The sequence below is a fragment of the Clytia hemisphaerica genome, unplaced genomic scaffold, assembly GCF_902728285.1.
Source record: "Clytia hemisphaerica strain Z4C2 unplaced genomic scaffold, Clytia hemisphaerica genome assembly, whole genome shotgun sequence".
NCBI classification, from domain to species: domain Eukaryota; kingdom Metazoa; phylum Cnidaria; class Hydrozoa; order Leptothecata; family Clytiidae; genus Clytia; species Clytia hemisphaerica.
In genome coordinates, this window is record NW_027104149.1 from 183471 (window position 1) to 204013 (window position 20543).

At 34.0% G+C, this 20543-nt stretch overlaps 1 protein-coding gene across 1 annotated transcript; it reads left to right on the forward strand.

Annotated features, from left to right (window-relative positions):
- The first annotated feature begins 854 nt into the window (after positions 1-854).
- On the forward strand, positions 855-10776 carry LOC136814025 (uncharacterized). The gene is made up of 16 exons (XM_067070532.1): positions 855-1076; positions 2234-2470; positions 2607-2765; positions 2873-3172; positions 3335-3623; positions 4090-4143; positions 4282-4350; positions 4689-4775; positions 4933-5282; positions 5467-5562; positions 6176-6391; positions 6710-6957; positions 7211-7418; positions 7734-9287; positions 9633-9906; positions 10334-10776. The coding sequence occupies exons 1-16, from the start codon at positions 855-857 to the stop codon at positions 10723-10725; spliced, it is 4755 nt and encodes a 1584-aa protein (XP_066926633.1). The 3' UTR covers positions 10726-10776.
- The last annotated feature ends 9767 nt before the right edge of the window (positions 10777-20543 follow it).

Here is a 20543-nt window from a genome sequence, read left to right on the forward strand (position 1 = left end):
TTTATTTTTCTCTTTTCTGTGTATGTTAAAAGTTTTTTTTCTAACATGTATATAGTTTTCTTCTGTATATATTTCTGGTATACCTCTTGTGGGTGATAAAAGAGAAAAATTGACCGACTGAAAACGCCGTACTGCCCGGCAATCGTTCGTACAGGGACGTCCTGCAGCGTACCTTGCACGACCCGTTGCCCGGCGACCGATGACGGTGGAGTGATGAAATTTGGCATGCTTTCCCCCTTCGATATGAAAGTCTTCAGAAAGTTTCAAGTTGTGAGACTTACCCAGTCCGGCGCTGGGGGAGGGGTCATTTACGGTCCGTAGCGCCCTTCCGTCAACTTTTCGGGACCTACACCCAAAAAAACATGTAATGTCAAAACCTGGATAACAATTTTAAAGTTGACCCCAACCCCGGTACGATCCGGGATCCTTAGTGCGTGAACCCAACACCTTGTACCACTGGGCCAACTTAGAGCCGTGCTTAAGTGTTATTTCTCAGCGATATCATTCCTTCGCTAGCTTGGCTTGGCCCAGAGCTCAATAGGGACCCAACAGAGTATTTTTTAGACTTGGTTGAAGGTGTACGTCAGTACCAAGTGGTTCACGAGTTGTAGCAACGTCTCACTGCTTTTCATCCCACCGGCGACTCCAAGCTGGTCTGGAACGAGCTCTGACCCCCCTGTAGTAGGCTGCCTGCATCCCCTCTGATTACTTTTGATATAGGGGATGCGAATCGGACTCGGATATCACTTCCGAGAAGTTTGCAGAACACCCATGTATTTTACAGAATATTGACGAGTGTCTAAAAATGCGTCTGGAAGAGCTTACCCGAACTTTCCCAAATCAAGACAAACAAAATGGCGGCTAAGAATGGAGGGAAACCTGACCTGGCTGTCAAAATCTGCAGTGTTTGCCCTTCGAAGTTAGTTGCTGGCCATGATTTCAACACCATTTCTAATATAACCTTTAGCAACATCAAATTGCTGGGAGATTTTTTTTCAATTGAAGTAAACGAGGAACAGTTAAAAATAACAGATGCCAGGGTATGCAGGAACTGCAAAAACAAATTAAAAACAACAGTAAGTAATGGAGTGGATTACATTTTGTAGACAATGTCAAATGTCTCATTCTGTCATTCGTAATTTTTGTTATGCGCCTTTATGTCACTAATCACTTAATCAGGCATGCTTAGAGTTTTATAACATAGCCTTGAAAGTGAACGGAGCGAGCTTGACTTCAGTCAATCAATTATATATCATTGCTCACTAAAGGTTCAAATCTCAGGTAGTGCAAGGGAATTGGTTAACTCTTTGCTTTGGTTCAACTTAGAGATGAAAAAATTAGCCTTTATTTTCACTCCAGAGAAAATTAATCTAGATTTATATTGATGTGACGAAAAGACTCAAAAACATTATAAAAATTAGCCTGGATATCCAAGCTCAAAATTTAAGAAAAAACAAAATTTACCTCAACATACAAAGTTCTTAAATTATAGAGCTTGGTCTCCCTAGAGAATGAAAGTGAAAACCCATGTTTCCTAGCCAACCCAGGGCAGCAAAACAGAAATTAATAAAAAGCAGTCTTACAAGATCTAAAACTATTAAAACATCCAAAGATTACACCAAAGTCCATAAAAAAGTTTGCATGCATTATCATGACCAACCATGTTTTCTTGGAAAATGAACTTGCCTCTGTTTTCTTCTTTTTCATGTTTTCGTGTAACAGAAAGCCCTATCTTCACTAGCAGCTGGAGGACTATCCTATTTTTGCTTTAGAATTGCTCAACACCGTGTAGATTGGCCCTTACGGTTTTAGCGAAGTGAGCGCAAGTAAGCGGACTGCATTCTCATATGAGAATGCAAATCGCTCTAGGGAGACCAGGCTGTAAATCAGAACATAAAATATCTAAAACTAGACTGTGAAATAATTTACAGCCTGGATATCCAGGCTATATAAAAATGAGATTGAACCTGGGAGTGTCAATATATAAGAGATTTGACTTTGACCGTATTGACATTTAGCTAGGCAATGCTAGTTAAGAGCAACCTAGAGGCTACTCTAAGGCAATTGTTGATTTATTTTTTATCTAGAAGTTTTCATGTATGTTTTGGCAAAAAGGCAGGAAAAAATTTAAAATTGAAAAACAGAAAAAAAAAATATGGTAAAATATTCAAACCTTAATGGACAAATTATTAATAGCTGGAGGGTATATAATACTCAACTTTTTACATTTCAGGTAAAGAAATTGAAGGAGGCACCTGATCTTCTAGCCAAAGTGCGTAAAGGGTGCATTGAAAATCCAGCAACATCCTCTGAGCCATCAAATTATACTCAATCACCAAATAGTCCCCATTCATCAAGTTCCCAACCTCAACCTACAACGACTTTTCACCCAAACATTCCACCAGCTGATGATAAAGCGTCACATAGCTATATCTATTTATCTTGGCCAAGTGGTAACAGATGGAAAGAGGTAGATATAACTTATATACAAATAACCGATGCAGATTAAAACATAAGTTTTCTCCTTCAGATTGGAAAATTTTCTGAATGGCCTAATTTTATATCGACAAAAAGACAATCTTGATTACTTTTCATTTTTACTTTAGCTAAATCCAGTCCTGCAAAATGTTTCTACAAAGCTTTTGAGAGGGACATACACTGATTTAGCCAAGGCGGTATGGACAACTCCTGTATTGAAGGAGGCAATCATCCCACTAGTTCTAAAAGATGTTAACAAGGAATGTGTATCGATTTGTAGCGAAAAGGTAAGCAGAACCTTTTTCTTGTCATAGTTCGTACCCCTTTTCTTTTTTTCTTTCTTGTGAAGATTACGTGCAATATTTTCTGAAGGATTGAAATCTTTTACTTTAAGGTCTGGATTAATGGTGAGAAAAAAGCTCGTCGAAGTGTGTTGAAAAAGACAACCAAAGAAGACCTTCTCCAATTTTCAATTGAAGATGTAGTTGATGAGTTAAAGGAGAGATGCCCAATGCTAACGTCCATTTTATTGACAGCTTCAACTACAAAGAGGGGTACCATCAATGATACAATGAAACCCAGTGTGATAAATACTCTGTGCATGTCTGCAGCCGTGCTTCTGAAAAATCGATCCCCGAAAATGACAGCTCTACAGCTGTACATTTCTTTAATGTTGAATCACTCATCTTACTCGGTAATCATTTATTCATACCACAATAACTCATGATACAAAAACTCTATGTATATCCAAAATCAATTTTGATTTATCACAATATGACATTTGAATTTGCTAAAGTTGATTTTTTTCTGTTGATCTATAAACAATGAAATATGTTTCAAATATCTTTATTTATAGTCTTCGATGATTCGTATGAAAACCTTGCGTATTTGTGTCACTCCCCAGTTTTTAAACCGAAAAATGGATGAACTTGGAAAGGATCATGACAAACCACTCAAACGATTAAAGAAGAAGAGAGAAGAACTTTTGGAACAAGAACATGAAGTGATTGCTATTCCACTTTTAGAAGGTTACAAGCAGCCAGAAGCAGATCGTAACACAAATCATCAGGATTCCCTACACTTGGCTGAAAAATTCAGGAGTAGGCTTCAAGCACCGGATTTGAGTACTGATTCAATCTCTTTAGGTAAAATATGAATAAATTTTTTTCTGATTTCAAAAGATTGGAAGGAAATGATTTTAATTCGAATCCTTACAAAAGTATTATCAGTCTTGAAAATGTTGAGCATATCACCTCAAAGTAAGATTGATCTAAAATTTAAAATCCCCCTATTTTTATTTGACCCCCCTATAAACTGAAACCCCACCCCCTAGAAATCCCCTTCAAAAACTTTTCATCCCCTATTAAAAATGGGGGTTCACATTATGTCTATTTATGACTATATATTATTTATACTCTTTATTGCTATTTGTTTACTTATGTGCAAAGCTTTTTGATCATGGTAGGACATTATAAAATATCATAGCCTGCTGCGATAATAATATTGATAAGTCACTTAGTCATAAGTGACAAGCATAATGGATGAAAACCCTTACAGATTTACGAATGAATGATGCCTTCTTAAATTAGCAAATGTTTTTATTATTTTCAGATATTCAATATACAAATGGTTCACTAAAAGACAAAGAAAACACAATAGTAGAAGGTATTTACAACTTAAAAGTTAATCAAGTTAATCAGGTGCATTTTAATGAGTCCTTCCTTCTTTCTTGTTGAATGTTTCAATGTCTGAGTCAAAGTCAAGCTGCTTAATCTTTTATAACCTGCATAACTTTTCCCGTAGATACAACCAAGAATCCAGATAAAGAGGACATTACTGTCAATAGAGAGAACAGTTCTAACAAAGGAAAAGGTAGGTTTTTTGCAATCTTTGATTCTATGTTTAATTTTGTAGAGCACTTACTTCAGGCTGGGCTTAAAAAATTGTTAGTTTGCCGTCACCGACCCTAGATTTTTGAGGTGGGTCGGTCGGAATTTTTTATATTTTGCCGATTTATGAAATTTTTGTCTATGAAAGGGTTAACAGTGTGTTTACATTTAGGTAATTTTGAATAAAAAACAGAAGTGCTAGCAGGGAATTTACGATTCTATAATGCTTGAGACAAACAAGATACCAGTTTTGATTTTTTATTATTTGAAGTTTTTAAAGGAAAAAAATTAAATCTTCTTTGAAATACATTTATTTACTAGATGTTGACTTTTCAACAGTCTCCACTTCGACGCCACACTGCTCAAAATTACGTGATCGTAATCCAGAACTTGGTAGCAAAAGCAATTGTAAGTAAAAACACTTGCTTATTTCTTATTTACTGTACACAAAATAAAACTTGTAATATTTTTGGAGAAACTATTTAGTAAAACATAAGTCAGTGTCATTCTTCTTTTTTGATGGTCTTGATTCATTATTGAAAACTATTGAAATATATTTTTTTAGTTCACAATTACAAGTCTGTAATAGACAACGTCGATACGCATGTCAAAGTGAGTGAGATGAACGAAGACAACCAAAATATCGATTTACACCACACAGCAAAAATGGTTGTTGTTAGTCGTGTTTGTGGTGACCACTTGTCTGACGAGAAGCCCTTCATACCCCTTAGTGACCTTACTCATGGTGAGTTTGTTTGCTCTGGGGTCGATCACATGAAGCAGCGACTCAATTACATGACACTTGTTGGGAGGATAATCACATCCAACTTAGACTGTCTTGAAGATTTTTCAAGTGAAGTCATCAAACACATTCCCCATGACTACAGCAAGGAGATGTCTCAAAAGTCTGAAAATGTAATAATTTTTGTGCCTTGCTTTTCATTTGCTATGTTGATTTGAAATGATGTGTTAAATATTATAATCTTAGTCACTTGAAAAAGACAACACGTCAAAATATATGCTACCTACTTTTTAATTTTCCCTTTTGATGTGGTAGTTTTGAAAGTATTTACCTAAGTTGAAATTCTTTTCTTTGTAGTGCTTTTTAGGAATGATATACGAGAACGAAAATACAACTGAAGGAATGATAAAAGTCCTCAAAGATCTTCAACAAAACCAGCCAGCCCAGAGGAATGTAAAGAGATGGAAAAACAGCTTTTCTGATTACTCAAAGTTCAACGATCACTTCTATTGAAAATTCTATTGTAAAAACGTTGATTAGGTCATTAAATGAAAGTCCAGAAAAGACGGCTCGCCATACAAATCGGACGGTTTCCACATGATTTGACGATAAAAATGAAAATTTGTTTTTCCTTTTTTGCCGATTACTAGTTCAATTTTTAAGAATAAGGAGCAATATTTTTACTAATGTATAGCAAAAGAAATTCTTAACGCAATTATATTAAATTGGTTCTTGTAAAACTGTCAGAAGTCGAGTAAAATCAAGATGAAGTTATAATTTTCTTGCGCTCTAGCTTTCCATATAATGATGCGGTCATATCAATAGAATCGCTAGGAAATTCTGAGCAAGAAGATGTAGGTACCTTTTCGTATAGGAGAGGTGTACCCAAAATATAAGCCCTAAAAGTTTGCGCATAATCAGGCTTGAAACAAAAGAATTTTGTCACAACACGCTAATTATGCAGATTTTTTATAGCGACAACAAAAGAAACCTATTTACTCGACATAAACTCCCTTAAGGGCAAGAGACCTGGTATATGACGAGCCGTTTTTCCATTGTTTTCAAGAAGCTGTTTTTCCATCTCTTTACATTCCTCTGGCCAGCCTATGGTGAAGGAGCTGATAAAATATGCTACAATCATGCTGTTGCAGGTGACCAGTTGACCATTGAAAGAGCACTAAATGCCGCTTCCCTGTGTGCCAATGGTTTTGAACCTGAGGAAAGGTTTGAAGGCCTACATTACGAAGTAGCTGATTTTCATGCTGACATTAAAATAATGCAGGTTCGTTTGTCTCAATATAAATTGTTTTCAGTTATAAGCTTTTTGACAAAGAATGTAATTAACTTTGTTTTTTGATTTATTTCATAAACTAAAACATGTTCATACCATATAATTCTGACAACTTAGACATCTTGGTCTTTAAAGAAACTTTGTTTTTCCTTACTCGTTTGAACCAAAACCCACACACCCCTAAAAAAATTTCACACAAATATTTACAAAAACATTTTTTACCGAGAAAATAAAAAAAAAATCGGAAATGTCAAACTTCCAGTAAGATAATTTTTTTATTTCTTATTTTTTTTTTTTTGTTACTTTTAGTATATTTGGGATCATTTTTTCAAAGTATCCTCTCAGGACAAGTGCACCCTTGGAGCTGATAAGGTTCTCATCAATAGAAGGAATCTATGTTCCGAGGTGAAGAAACGTGTCTCTGCAACAAAGCAATTTATGCTCATTGAGCTTAGATCACGTATTATCGCTGCAGCAATGGAGAAGCTTGGTCTAAGTAGTATGGATGAAACGAAAGATCTTAATGAACACAAATCCAATAAAGATTCTAAAAAGAAGTAATTTTATGTGTTTTTTTTTTACTTCTTACTTGATTATGCTTTTTTTTATAAGCATACAGTAAAATCGTCCGGATAATTATGCAAAATTTCGTTTCATGCTTTATTGCATGCTTAGCAGAGTAAAGTCGAAAGGTTCGTTAATCTTGGTACAAAAAAATATTTATTTTTGAGTTTTTAGTATTTTTGAGTGTACACTTTTAATTTTTAGAAGAGGAAAATAGTTTAATACATTATTTCTTCAAATTTTCAGGTTCCTTGAAACTCTTTGTGGAGAAATCGTTGACAAGTTTGTATTGGTTTCCTCAACTGCTGAGCAACATCTGACCAATTTGCAAATGGCTTCGAAAGTAGTTGATGGTAAATTTGAATGCAGAGCTGAGGGCTGCCAAAAATGTTTCCAGAAAGATGGAAAAGCTAAGGAAAACCATGAAGTAAAAGAACATGGATTAAAACCACTGGTAAGTTATTCATTATTATTATTATTATTTTCAAATATCCAAAAAGGTTTTTGAAAAGCTATATCAGGAACAATTGAACACACAGAACTTTTGTCACACATCATCAAACATGCCAAAAACAAACAACGCCAAGCTATTGTTACACTCCTCGACCTTAAAAATGCCTTTGGTGAAGTCGACCATCGTTTGCTGTTAAAAGTTCTGAGTTATCATCACATCCCAGAAGAAATTAAATCACTCATCAGTGACTATTACAAACATTACAGCATAACAGTTGGAACCGAATCCTTCTCAACTGATTCTCTCCTTGTCGAGAAAGGAGTCCTCCAAGGAGATTGCTTAAGCCCACTTCTCTTCAATATGATAGTTAACACATTGATCAAAACAATCGACAACGAAAAGATCCGCTGTATGGGATATAACTTTTGCAACACCCTAGCACCACGCCATTGGTTCCAATTCGCTGACGATTCAGCTCTTGTCACATCAACTGAACAGGATACTCAACTATTGCTGAATGTATTCACTAAATGGTGTAACTGGGCAAACCTGATTGTCAGAGTTGATAAATGCGTTACCTTCGGTATCAAGAAAAACGGTTCAACATCAGCTCAATTCAAACCTTATCTTCGTATACTAAACGAAATAGTACCTGCAGTTAAAATTGGTGATAAATTTACATATCTTGGAAAGGACTTTTCATTTGATATGAGCACAAGTAAAGTGAAAGAGGAGCTAATCTCAGAGATGAACAAGTACGTTGACACCATAAACCGTCTTCCAATTCATCCGAGAAATAAATTGCTTATTATATCGAGATATGTATATAGCAAAATGCGCTGGAGATTTTCGATTTACAACCTTTCAACAACTTGGGTGATACAGAATCTAGACTCTATAGTGAAAGAGTACACAAAACGTTGGCTCAGATTACCCCAGAGTGCAAATACCAGACATCTTTACCTCCCAGTCAAGAAACTTGGTATGAAATTTATGTTACCATCTGATTGCTACAAATCAAGTCAGTTGACTACTCGTAATATCCTGAAAGAATCCGCCAATCCTGAAATTCGCAATCTTTACCAGTTAACAGCACAGAAACACATCGAGATAGATACCCTGCTTCATCTGAAAAAACCGAAACAACCGAAAGATCGTCTTGTCAACAAAACCGTCGAAAAGATATTAAACGATATGAATGTTTTAAAAGAACAGAACACGATAATGAATCAGGTTGCTCAGGAATGCTCTGTCAGTGCCATCAGTCAATGGCAAACCGTTTGCGAAAAGCTCCCAGCTAACATCTTCGTTTTCGTTAGAAAAGCAATCATTCTTCAACTAGCGAACAACACCAATTTATTTCGATGGAAAAAGATCCAATCAAACCTTTGTGGATTATGTGTCAACAATAAGCAAACCCAGTTACATATCTTCAATAATTGTTCGTTTGCTTTAAATGGTGGAAGATATACATGGCGTCACGATTATATTCTGTTCACAATGTGTCACTATTTGAAACTACTTGAGAATATGGGCTTTGAACTTTTTGCAGATCTTGATGGATTCCGAAATCCAGCTGAATTCTTTGATGGACCACGCCCAGATATCTTATTAAAGATAGGAAATGAACTTACTGCAATTCAACTTTCGTGCTGCTATGAAAACAATTTCACAAAAGCTCACGAGTATAAAATCAAACGATATGAAAATTTAAAAGACACTCTAGTTAATAAGGAGCATGTTCTGAGTAAATTGTTTGTTGAAATTTCATCTCTTGGATTCTTCCCGAGAAGAATCAAAGACTTTCGAAATTTCTGCAGACAGTTTGCTCAGATCAATACCACACGAATGATGCTTAAAATGTCTGAAGTAGCAATTAGAAGCTCTTATTTTATTTATTGTAGACGAAATAGTATTGAATGGGAAAACCCTGATATACTTAAATTTTATTGATATATTTTTAAAATTAATTTTGACGATAACATAGATATGGTGGCCAACTTTTGTAAATTGTTGAGATAAACATATCTAATTTTTATTGTATATTTTAGGAATCTTTTTAATTTTTAAATACAAAAAATGAAGTTTAAAAAAAAATTATTGTTATTATTCCTATTTTGAATACTAAATAAAAGTTCACAAGGAAAAAAATAGTTTCAGGAGAAAAAAAAGTTCATAGTGTACATGAATTAATCTAAGGTAATTTATTTACAGGAGGACGAAGATGGGAAGCTCAACTACCAAACCAGTCTGTTGGAAATTCTACTTTTGTGGCACAATTTCAATGACTCGGTTAGTGAAGGTGATGGAGAGAGAACAGTTCGTTGTAGGAAATTCCTCTTTCCTTATTTTTTACAAGACGGACCTGGCAGCCGTAAATATGCCTTAGAAACGTTTTATCTCTTGCTTCAAATCAATTCACTTCTCCCACAACGCATCGCACACGAAAGGATTTGGAATAGAACAGCTAAAAACAAAACTGGAAAAGGTATATATTGATTTCCTTGCTCAAAATTGCTTTCTTCTTATAATCTAAGATAGCCATCTATAGTCTAACCTAAAGAGTCTTATTGGTTTCAAACATTAATCTTCATCAGTTTAATAAAAGGGGTACCCTCTAGTTTGACCCAGTTATTTTTGGGTCTGGTGGTGATAGAATTGGTACAATTTCAGTACATGATAGGTATATTGTGATTTGATAAAATAGTTTTTTTAATTGCCCTTCCAAAATTGACCACATGTTAGATGATTTAGGTCAATCTTCTTATTGTTAACGGATACTAAAAATCTGAGCCTTAGCCAAAGTTTTTTGGTTCTTTAAAGAAAAAATGTGTGAAAGGATATTTTAAACACACAAAGATAAGTTTAGAGTGAATGATATTTTTTTCATCGAACAATATTCTATTTAATTTTAGGTGGAAATATCCCACTTGATTTGGAGATGGAGCATTGCATCCGAATCATCAAAAACATTAAGCGTAGATTGGGTCCAAATGCCCTCAACAGACACATTATGGATCGATATTGCAAAGCCCTGAACGTCAACAAGCAATTATGTACCAACTTTGACCAAATGACAGGAATCATCAGACGTTCAGGCAAGCATACCAAAAAAAGTGACGAAAATGACTTGGAGAAACTTGTTGGCGAGTTACTGTCAGAAAAGGTGTTTCGTTCGGAAGCTGGTAGAAACTACAACCACTTCAATATGACAAAAAGTTTACTAACAAACTTGAACTTTCATGACATTTTTGACTATATTTCAATACATATTAAAAAGATGGAAACTTGTAAAACCGTTCGCTAAATTTTTGTATCATTTTAAAACATAGACCTACAGTCTGTATCTCAAGCTTGCAAAAATGTATGGTCAAACAACTTTGCGACGTAATTTTTAAGGAAAATATTTAACTCCAATTTTAGATTTTTCTATCTTACTTGCAAATTTCTCAGACAGATAACAATGTACATCCATGTTGATGTCAAGTGTTATTAGAATTTAAAAAGGAAACGTTGTTTTACTACATTAATTTTTTTTTAAGATCTATTCATTTAAGAAAAGCACATTTTTTATTTTTTTTTCAAAGTTGTGAACATTTTTTATTTTCTATATTTATATTTTTAACAAAGTAACATTTTTTTTAAAAGTTTAGATTTTTTATCTATATTGTTATACAAACAAACAAGTTTATGAAATTAAAAAGACAAGTTTGAACCATTGCATACATTACATACAAACTAAGACTTGATTTTTGTGCATAGTTCTGCATAAGACTTTTCTTAAATAAACCTCGTTTCTCAAGGTTCTCCTCACTCAAATTAATAATTTTTTAAGGAAATTTGATATATGAAAAGCATTCAAAATCGACAGAAGAACTGACTACAAACTAAAAACAAAGACTGAAAATTTTAAAAGGATTCTACTATGGAACGCGGAACCTTTCTGTACCCTTCTGTGCAATTTTTAGAACAGTGTCTCATACAAATGAAATATTAGGTTTTTTAATTTATACCAATTCTATTTTTTTTCAGAGGCACACTTTAACAACTAAAACTAAAAGTTCATTTTGAGAGTACAGTTTCGTGAAAAATGTAGAACCTCTACTAATTTTTGACATTTTGTCTTTCGGCTGAACCTCCCAAAGGAAGGCTGGCATGCTCAGCCAAACAGGATTCGATCCGTAACATGCAGAGATTGGTGGAGGTTATCACCACTCTCTGACCCGCGTCTCTGCCTTTAAAATAATGTTTCAACATTTAAATTTCAATATCAAACTACTAAAAATATATGATTATACTTTATCAGAAAGATCTAATGTCTTAGCTATGATAATTACCCCACCCCAAAATCTTTATAGAAAAATCTACCTAGAATAATTGTAGCTTAAAAAACAGCATGTAATAACCAAATATAACAATGACCCTAGTCAGGATTTTAAAACTTTTGATGTTTTCCAGTGAAATACCTTGAGGGAACAAATTTTGGCCTATTAGACAAATTTTGCTATATTATTCTCGCCAAATTAAAAAAAAAATCACTGCCATTGCTTAGACGCCAAAATGTTTAAGTTCTTGCCAAATCAAAAATATTTCAATGTTTTGGCTGCTCGCCAAAATTAGTTCCCTTAAAGTAGATTGACTAGAAGACATTTCAAAAACAACAAAGCTTAATATAAATCTCTTTAAAAAACAAAAAAACTAGGCTGGAATTAATAGTTTGCTGTCACCTGCACGGCCAAACTTGAAACCTGTCGACCCTAGTCAGTAGTCACATCCCAAAAAATGTTATTGCAATCTCAAAGAAGAAATTTATTTTCATTCAAAAAGTTATAATAAACTTCAAAAAAAAAAACTAGTTGTAAATTTTTTTTCAACCTTAAAAGACAAAGTTCAAAATCAAAGGTTGACCCTTTGCCTCCGGGCCATTTTATTGTGTCCGCCCAGTCCATCAATAACCTAAAGTGGTCTCCAGGCTAGGTTTTTCCCAACTGCTGGGGTCCCTGTTATTTATCATTTATTTATGCAGAAAAATAAACAAAACATTTACATGGTATCATCACAGTCAATATCATCCAATGATCTCTTTGATTGAGAAGATTCAAAGGCATTTTCTGACAGTTGACAAATTCGTGAAAAATCTGAGTCATTAAGACTATGTTGTTGACTAGTATTATTCAAAATAGATAACCAATGAGGATCAATATTAGGTGACTCCTCAACCTTTTCCATGTCCATTCCATCAAAGCAAACATCGTCAAAAACTTTTGAAAAGCATTGAATAATTTGTCTAGCATGCACTGGCCTCCATATTTCAACCCTGTCCATGACATCAGAGATTGAAAAAATCTTGCTGACATTACACATCACTTGGTTCACATGATATTCATTGAACTCAAAAAACATGTTTGGTAAGGAGACTTGTTTCACTAGCCTTGTTTGTTGGAAATAGGAAATGCGATAGTTTTCTAGGAAACCTTTCAGAGTTGTTCTTTGTTCTTGATTTACTGATCTGCTCCTTTCTTTTTCAGTAGATGGCTTATTCGTTAAACTTCTGTACATTGGACTGCAATCTCCACATGAGCACTTCTTGTAGCAAACATCACAACACTCACAATCACGTATAGGTTTAGTATAGTCTCCTGGAAACAATGACATACACTTTGCCCTTCTACATTCCAAAGTGGTAAGAAATTCTCTCATCGACTGATCACACTTGCCTTTTGAAATAGTATACAAAGGAAATATATTTAACTACCTTAAGGGAAGAAATTTTCGCCAAACACGAATATTCTCACAATTAAAAAAAATCACCACTAAAATTGGTCTTTTTAGGGCAAAATAAGGCTTCCCGTAGACAAATAATTCCCACAACTGCAAAATTAAATTCTGCGAAACTTGCAAATTTTGAGCCTTGAGCCACAAAATTAAATTCTGCAAAAATTTCTTCCTGCAAAAATTTCTTCCCTTAAGGTACATTCGAGATATCCGGAGGACTTTAAAAAATATTTTTATACTTTTCAGAAAGTTCTCACAGTTGAAAAAGAAAATTGAATGGAAAAACCTCAAATCAAATCATATTGACAGGCTTACCTTGTAAAATACTGTTACTCAGAATTATGCTGGTACTTTTTTCACCATTTCGACCAATTCTACCACTTTCTTGCACAAAACTTTCAAGTGTTTGAGGAGGTGCAAAATGAATAGACTTTGTTACACCTTGTACATCAATACCCATCCCAAAGGCTGATGTACATATAAGACACCTTAGGTGGCTTTCAGATTTTGCCATTTCATTCACAACATGTTTTTTTACACTTGAAGGACTATCAGCAGTAAAAACTTCAACAATGCGGTTCGGAGGTTTTTTTTCCATATAGTAAAGGTGATCTCCAAGCTCATAACAAATGTTATTGAACAAAATTTGGGCTGGTACTTTTGCTTGATAATAAATCAGAACACGTTCTGCAGTATGCTTTTTCTTTTTTAATGTGTCAATGACTTCTTTGAAATGTTCAATGATCTCACCTCTACATATTTGTTTCACACAATATCTAATATTATTTTTGTTTGGGTGCTTATTTAAAATGTAAAAGTTACTCTCCTCCAATCCTAGCATTAAAAAGATCTTTGATCTTGTTAAATGCGTTGCTGTAGCAGTGAACAGAGAATATTTAATTTCATTGCCCAATAACGACTGCAGCTCATGCAAAGCAGCATACCATTTGCGAAAGGGCTTTCTTGAGTCTGTTGAAAGGCCCCTGTAAAAATAAATTGTTTTTGTTAAACTTTCCGTGAAAAAGATTATAATTTTGGTGTGCTTGAAACATGATTTTTTATTCATCGGGAGTGAAGATAGTTTATTTATTCCTCAAGTTATCCTTGTTAGTTTGGTTTAAAGCATCCTGAATGAAAGTCAACCTTTTTTATTTAGGAATTTTGGACATTTGCACAATTCGTTATATATACTTTTTAAATCAGAAATAATAGTTTGTGCTAGAAGATCATTTTTGGTAAAATTTAGGCATAATGATACAAAAAAGCAGAACAAAATTGAGAAAAATTCTCACAGAGGTCATGCTACAAAGGTGATACTAACCACTGGACTAATACATGTGCTTCGTCTATTACAACTCCAATACGATGTTTCCTAAATTCTTGACTTGATATCACTTTTCGCCAGCGGCTACTCTGTAGTAAACCCTCTGGGCAAGCATAGATCAAAGAATACCATCCCTCTTGAATATCTAATAATATAAATCGAATTCAAATTATACTATATACTGGCCATTTATAGTTCAGTCGACATCTTGAAATATATGCAAAATTGTGAGATATAAATTTCTGGTCACCTGTGGTGAATTTTATTAATCTATTCAAAAAATGTGCCTGTTTATGAAATGGAAATTTTAATTATATACATAACTAAGAAGATAAACATCACTTTTTTCTATAAAAATACATTTGTTATATACCTTGATAAGCTTTGTCGATGTCACCACTTTCATTTAACTTTTCTTCACTTAAATATATTGCAGGAATGCCTAGTTTTTTGCCTTTAAAAGTTGATCTTCAATCAATGACACAAGGGGTGAGACTATAATTATGCTTGATGTGCATATTTCATTATCATGGTAGGTGTCATATGCCCATGGTAAACACTGAAACGTTAAGGACTTTCCGTAACCTGAAAGTTGGAAAAAATGGGCTTAAAAATAATGTAAGCTCTAGCTATATCTGCCCAAGTATGATGACAACAGTTCAGTCAATTGTTTCAACTTTATTTGGTGTTTGGAATCTCCCCCTCTAAAAGACTCAAAACCACACACATTATTATCCTATACACACTTTGAAGAAACTGGGAAAAAAGCATTGACAGTACGACAGTAGTATATACCTGTTGGTGCACTAAAAAATGTATGTTTCGAACCAGTCAGGAACTCATTCAGTATAGCTTTCTGACAATCATAAAGCTGGACATCAAAGTACATTTCCATATGCTCAAACACTTCATCCATCTTTCCAAAGCAATTTCTTCCCTTGCGCTCGCTCTCTTGTTTTGATTCAAATTTAGCATGCGTCAGCCTGCGTCAGCATTATATAACTCGCCAAATCACTTAGCAAAAAATTTGCGAAGTCGGAACTAGTTTGAGAGTCTGATTCGCATCCCCTATATCAAAAACTATTTTAGGGGATGCGTGCAGCCTACCCCTGTAGAGCCTTCCCATGAACTTTTCAGGACTTCGGACCACTTTTTTGGAATCTTCACCCAAAAAGACATAAAATATCAAAACCTGGTCAAAAATTGGGACTTTGACCCAAACCGTATCGGATTTGATCAGGGGATCCACAGTGCGTGAACTTCGGATTAGAAACACCGGTCTGTAAAATGAATATTAAGTAAATTGAACGTGTTTCAAAATAAAAACAGACTTATCATTACGAATACTTATACAGGATATACACCTCAGTTATATAAATATACTGTTTTCCATCGGGTCCCTGTAAATATAAAATATGAAATAAAATATGAATATACAACTATATATAAATATAAAATAAATATTAAAATACTATAAAAAATCTCTAAAAAACATAAATTTTAAAATAATTTTAAAAGATTTAGAATAATAAAGAATTCTATAGCGTGCCTCATAAAGCTCACCAGAAACAATAGATTAAGAACTATTGTTTGAATGAAGTTTAATGGGACATTCTGTAAAATACAAGACTCAGAGAAGTGGTGGTAAATCTAATGCTAAAACGCCACAAGAGACTAGAAGGTGAGACGCTGAGAGAAGAGACTAAGTAGTAAAGCTAAAAACTAAAAACGTATGCTTTTGGAGACTTTTGGTACTAATTAATACCTTGGGAACGCGAGATGTTTGATGCGTTAGTTGTTAAAATAACATCGATCAAAGTAGCTTTTGTTTCAGTTATTCTCGTTGCCTTTTTGATTAATTGACCATAGCCATTTAATAAAAACAGTTCCTTTAACTCTTAATGATCATCTTTAGAGAGATAATTGACATTAATATCTCCCATGATAATTGTTTTTTTTTCTCATTGTACATAGAACCGATGATATTTGTCAAAAGTTGTTGAAAGTTTTTGACAGATATTTTGAAGAATCTGGGGGTCGATAAATCGTATTGAAAAGCCAAGATCTGCTTTTATTTGGTTTGATTTCAATACAAATACTTTCAATTTCAAAGGGTTCAAGATCTTTCCTGATGTCATAGTTTAAATTCGATTTTATATAAACTCCTCCTCCGGTACCTTTATCTCGTGTTTTATAAATGAACTCATACCCCTGAATATCGAAAGTTTTTGTATCAGATTTGTATGATGAGAGAAAAGTCTCGTTTTGTGTGTTATCATTTTCGTCCTCGTCTGTGTTTACAAAAATTTCGTTCAGTGCAAAGATATCAATTTTTGTTGTGAGTAAGATATCTTTAAGTTCGTCAAAACTCCCTTGTAATCCATGAATGTTAAGGTTAAAGATTTTCAACCCTTTGGTGTTGCAAAACCTCATAGGGGGGGGGGGGTTTCAGGGGTCTTAAATACCGTCATACCGACCAAATTTTGGGTCAAATACCGTAATACCGTCGGTGAAGGAAGCCTAATACCGATACCGATATTATATTTATGTTTTTTTTTCGAAAATAATGAATTTTCAGTTATCAAATCTATTGTGTAGTAACAAATTAAAAACTGTACAAACAAGTCTTGTACTTTATGAGGTCCCTAATTTTGCTTTTACATCTTTGGTTAAACGATTGTGACCTTATTGGGCTAAATTTAACCTTTTTATGGTCTCTTTTAAACAGATTGACCTATTCTTATACCATTAACATATAAACGACTGGACATCTATCTCCTTTGTTTTTTTTTGTAGAAAGGGCTGTTAGCTTCGTTGCCGCCCCGTTAAAAGCATAAAATAAAACAATAAATTTTGATGATATACTGCTTGGGAATACCTTGCTAACAACGTCAAAACTTCGACAAAAGTCTCTGTTGCTCTACTTTTCTTAAGTCTTTTATCTATATCATAACAAAGATAACAGAGGCAAAATCATCGTCAGATTGTCAAAACTCCAGCTGATATTTCTAAATTTTGACTTAAAAGTGTCGAATAATTTTAGAGAGTGTCGCATTCTAATTTTGACATGCTTATAACATAGGCTCTCAACTTTGGCAAGCTATTTTTTTCTAGTCATAAAAAAATTATTGGAGTGGCAAAAGGGATTCAAAAGTATACACGCAGTTGAAACTCCGCATTTCAGAGTTGAAAAACGCTGATGGAATATATTGCAAACTTGTGAAAAAAATCAAGAAAAATCTTTTTGTGCGTTACGAGTAATGTTCAAGCTCTGTCAATCCTTTTACCTAAATAATTCAAAGAAACAGAATTATGACGGAATATTCATGCTTATACCAAACATTTTCGCCAATATATAAAGTTTTTTTGCTAATTTTGTGACCTTATTTTCGATATTGTCGACCTTTTAAGGCCTCTTTTACAGCTATTTGAGCTTTCATAAAGCAATATTTTAGGTCTGCCGCGCCAAAGTTACTTGCTTGTTACGGGAGGCAAATGCAAAATGAAGCCTTTCCCACAATAATTTTTTCCTCGCAGACCCGTAAGATGTCTTTTATATCTAGAATTAATTTAAAATCGAGGTTTGGGCCAATCATGGTCTTAGAAGCCGTAGACTTCAACACAGGCTTCATAGAGGTGGCGCTGTGGTGCAACTAGAGGACGTGAATTTTAAAGTTTAACCCCCCTATCGGAGGAAAGAAAATAAATGGAATAATAAGAATGCGAGCGAAGCGATCGCGAAAATTTTTCGACAATTGTCACTCTCCTTTGTTATTGAAAAACGGCCTTAAAACGCTATTGTTAGCCAAGTATGCCTTGTTTGGTCACACAATTTCTGATTTTATTTAACACTGACCATTTGTTGACAAAAATATGGTACGGTGAGCGACTTACCTGCCGTACCCGGTGTGGCGTTCCAAGAGTTTCGCCCAAGAAAAAATTTAAAATCGTGATGTGAATTATTTTTTAATCGTTCGATGCTGCACAAGATGACTTAAGAACTACCTACTTTTACGAATTATTGAAGGAGTAAATACCGCCTTTACTGTCTCTAAGTCACTGCAGTATTAGTGTATTGTATTCATGATATGCACCACTGCAATGTCTTCTGACATTACGTCATGGAACCAATAGCTCATTGGTTGGAAGTGACGTAAAAGCAGTCAATACGTCACTTTCAACCAATCAGCTATTGGGTGGAACGGAAGACATTGCAATGGTGCATATCATGAACTGTAGTAGCAATATAAGTGAATACAGAGAGACGACCATATCATTTTTAGTGCTGACGGAGAAAATTTTATCTAGACTCATTCGTTGGATGCAGTATTTGCATCACAAAAGTTGTCATTAAAAAAATGTTCCCGCAGAAAAATAACGAAAATATTTGTTTAGATATTGTAAAGTTTTGCTTTAATGGGACATCCAAGATTGTGCGAGCGAAGCGAGCAAGAAAATTTTACTGGTTAAAATAGTGGAATAGACTTATCTTTTTTGAAAATTTTTCTGCATGAAACTCATGAAGAAACTAAAAGGTAAATAGTTTTATACCGAAATACCGTTTTTTATTGATAAAAATATCGAAATACCGACAAAAAAACAGGCAATTTACCGATACCGGTAGAAAATGAAATACCGTAATCCCGTCGTTTTTTTCTCGTAATACCGATTTACCGGGGGTAAAAAGGCCCAATACCGTCATACCGTAAAAGTGAAACCCCCCCCCCTCATAGTATCTTCGATCAAACCATTATAAGGTCCAGGACAGCGTTCGATATCTCCACATAATAACAAAAGCAAGCAAAACAAACTTTTCCTTCTTGGGTGTAAATAACGATGAATTTTGAAAGTGTACATCGTCGAGTAAATAAATGTCTCTCTTTCAAATACAACTGGTACATTCAAAGTTAAACTGATCCCATCTGATGTACAAAAACTTGGATTTTTCACCAAAAAAGTTCCAAAAATCATGAACACAAGAAGCGGCATAAACACGTCCGCTCTCTTCGCTACCATCTTGAATATTCACTCTCGGGAGGGGCAGGTCTAAAACGCCTAATACTTACTACCTAATACTTAATATTTACTATATATACCTCAAAATTGCTCGAAGATACCTTTAAAATAATCAGCATGCCAAATATGACCAAATCTGAAATTTTGGTGTCAAAAAAATTTCAAGTTTTTGTATTACAGCGTTTTGAAAACATGAAAATATTTTCTCTATTTTTTTCTCTTCACTTCATTTTCCCGCGCATTTTCTATAAAGTTTACAGACTACACACACTTTTTCGTAGGAGAAAAATATTTCGCATGCTCATTCATATTAGTTTTATTTATAAGAATCAGTTGAGATGATAAAGCCCTTCAAACCAACCTCAAGAAGTAGTATGACACTTTACTCGATATGATGCAGATAAATAAAAAAGGATACAATTAAATGACCTATATATTTAATCTCAAATAACGTTTAATTCAAATTCAAATTCAAATTCAAATTCAAATTCAAATTCAAATTCAAATTCAAATTCAAATTCAAATTCAAATTCAAATTCAAATTCAAATTCAAATTCAAATTCAAATTCAAAACTTATTTATTCGCCTGCATATCATTAAAAATTTACATATTTAAGTTTGTATAAATTAGGGGAGGGGATGCAGGCCAGGAGTCCATCCAATAGACGTTTCCGTCTAATCATATGGAATGGCTACCTGGACGCAGATTTTTTTTCTGTGGGGTTGATATAACTATTAGAGTAACAATATTTCAATATTCCAAATAACAAAGTAAAAAAAAAAAACACAACGTAACTATCGACAAAAAAAATATAGTTATATAAGTAATCTTTTGTTTTAATAAATCAAATTAGAGTATTTTTATATCTATATGGACTTTCATTTTCTGGTATGCAAAGAGGTCAATTTTGAAGGAACTCGCTTATCTTTTTTTTGATCATATATCCAGATAATGGTTGTAGATCGATTTTAGTATGTAATATTAGCTGGTTCCAGTTTAAAAAGAGATT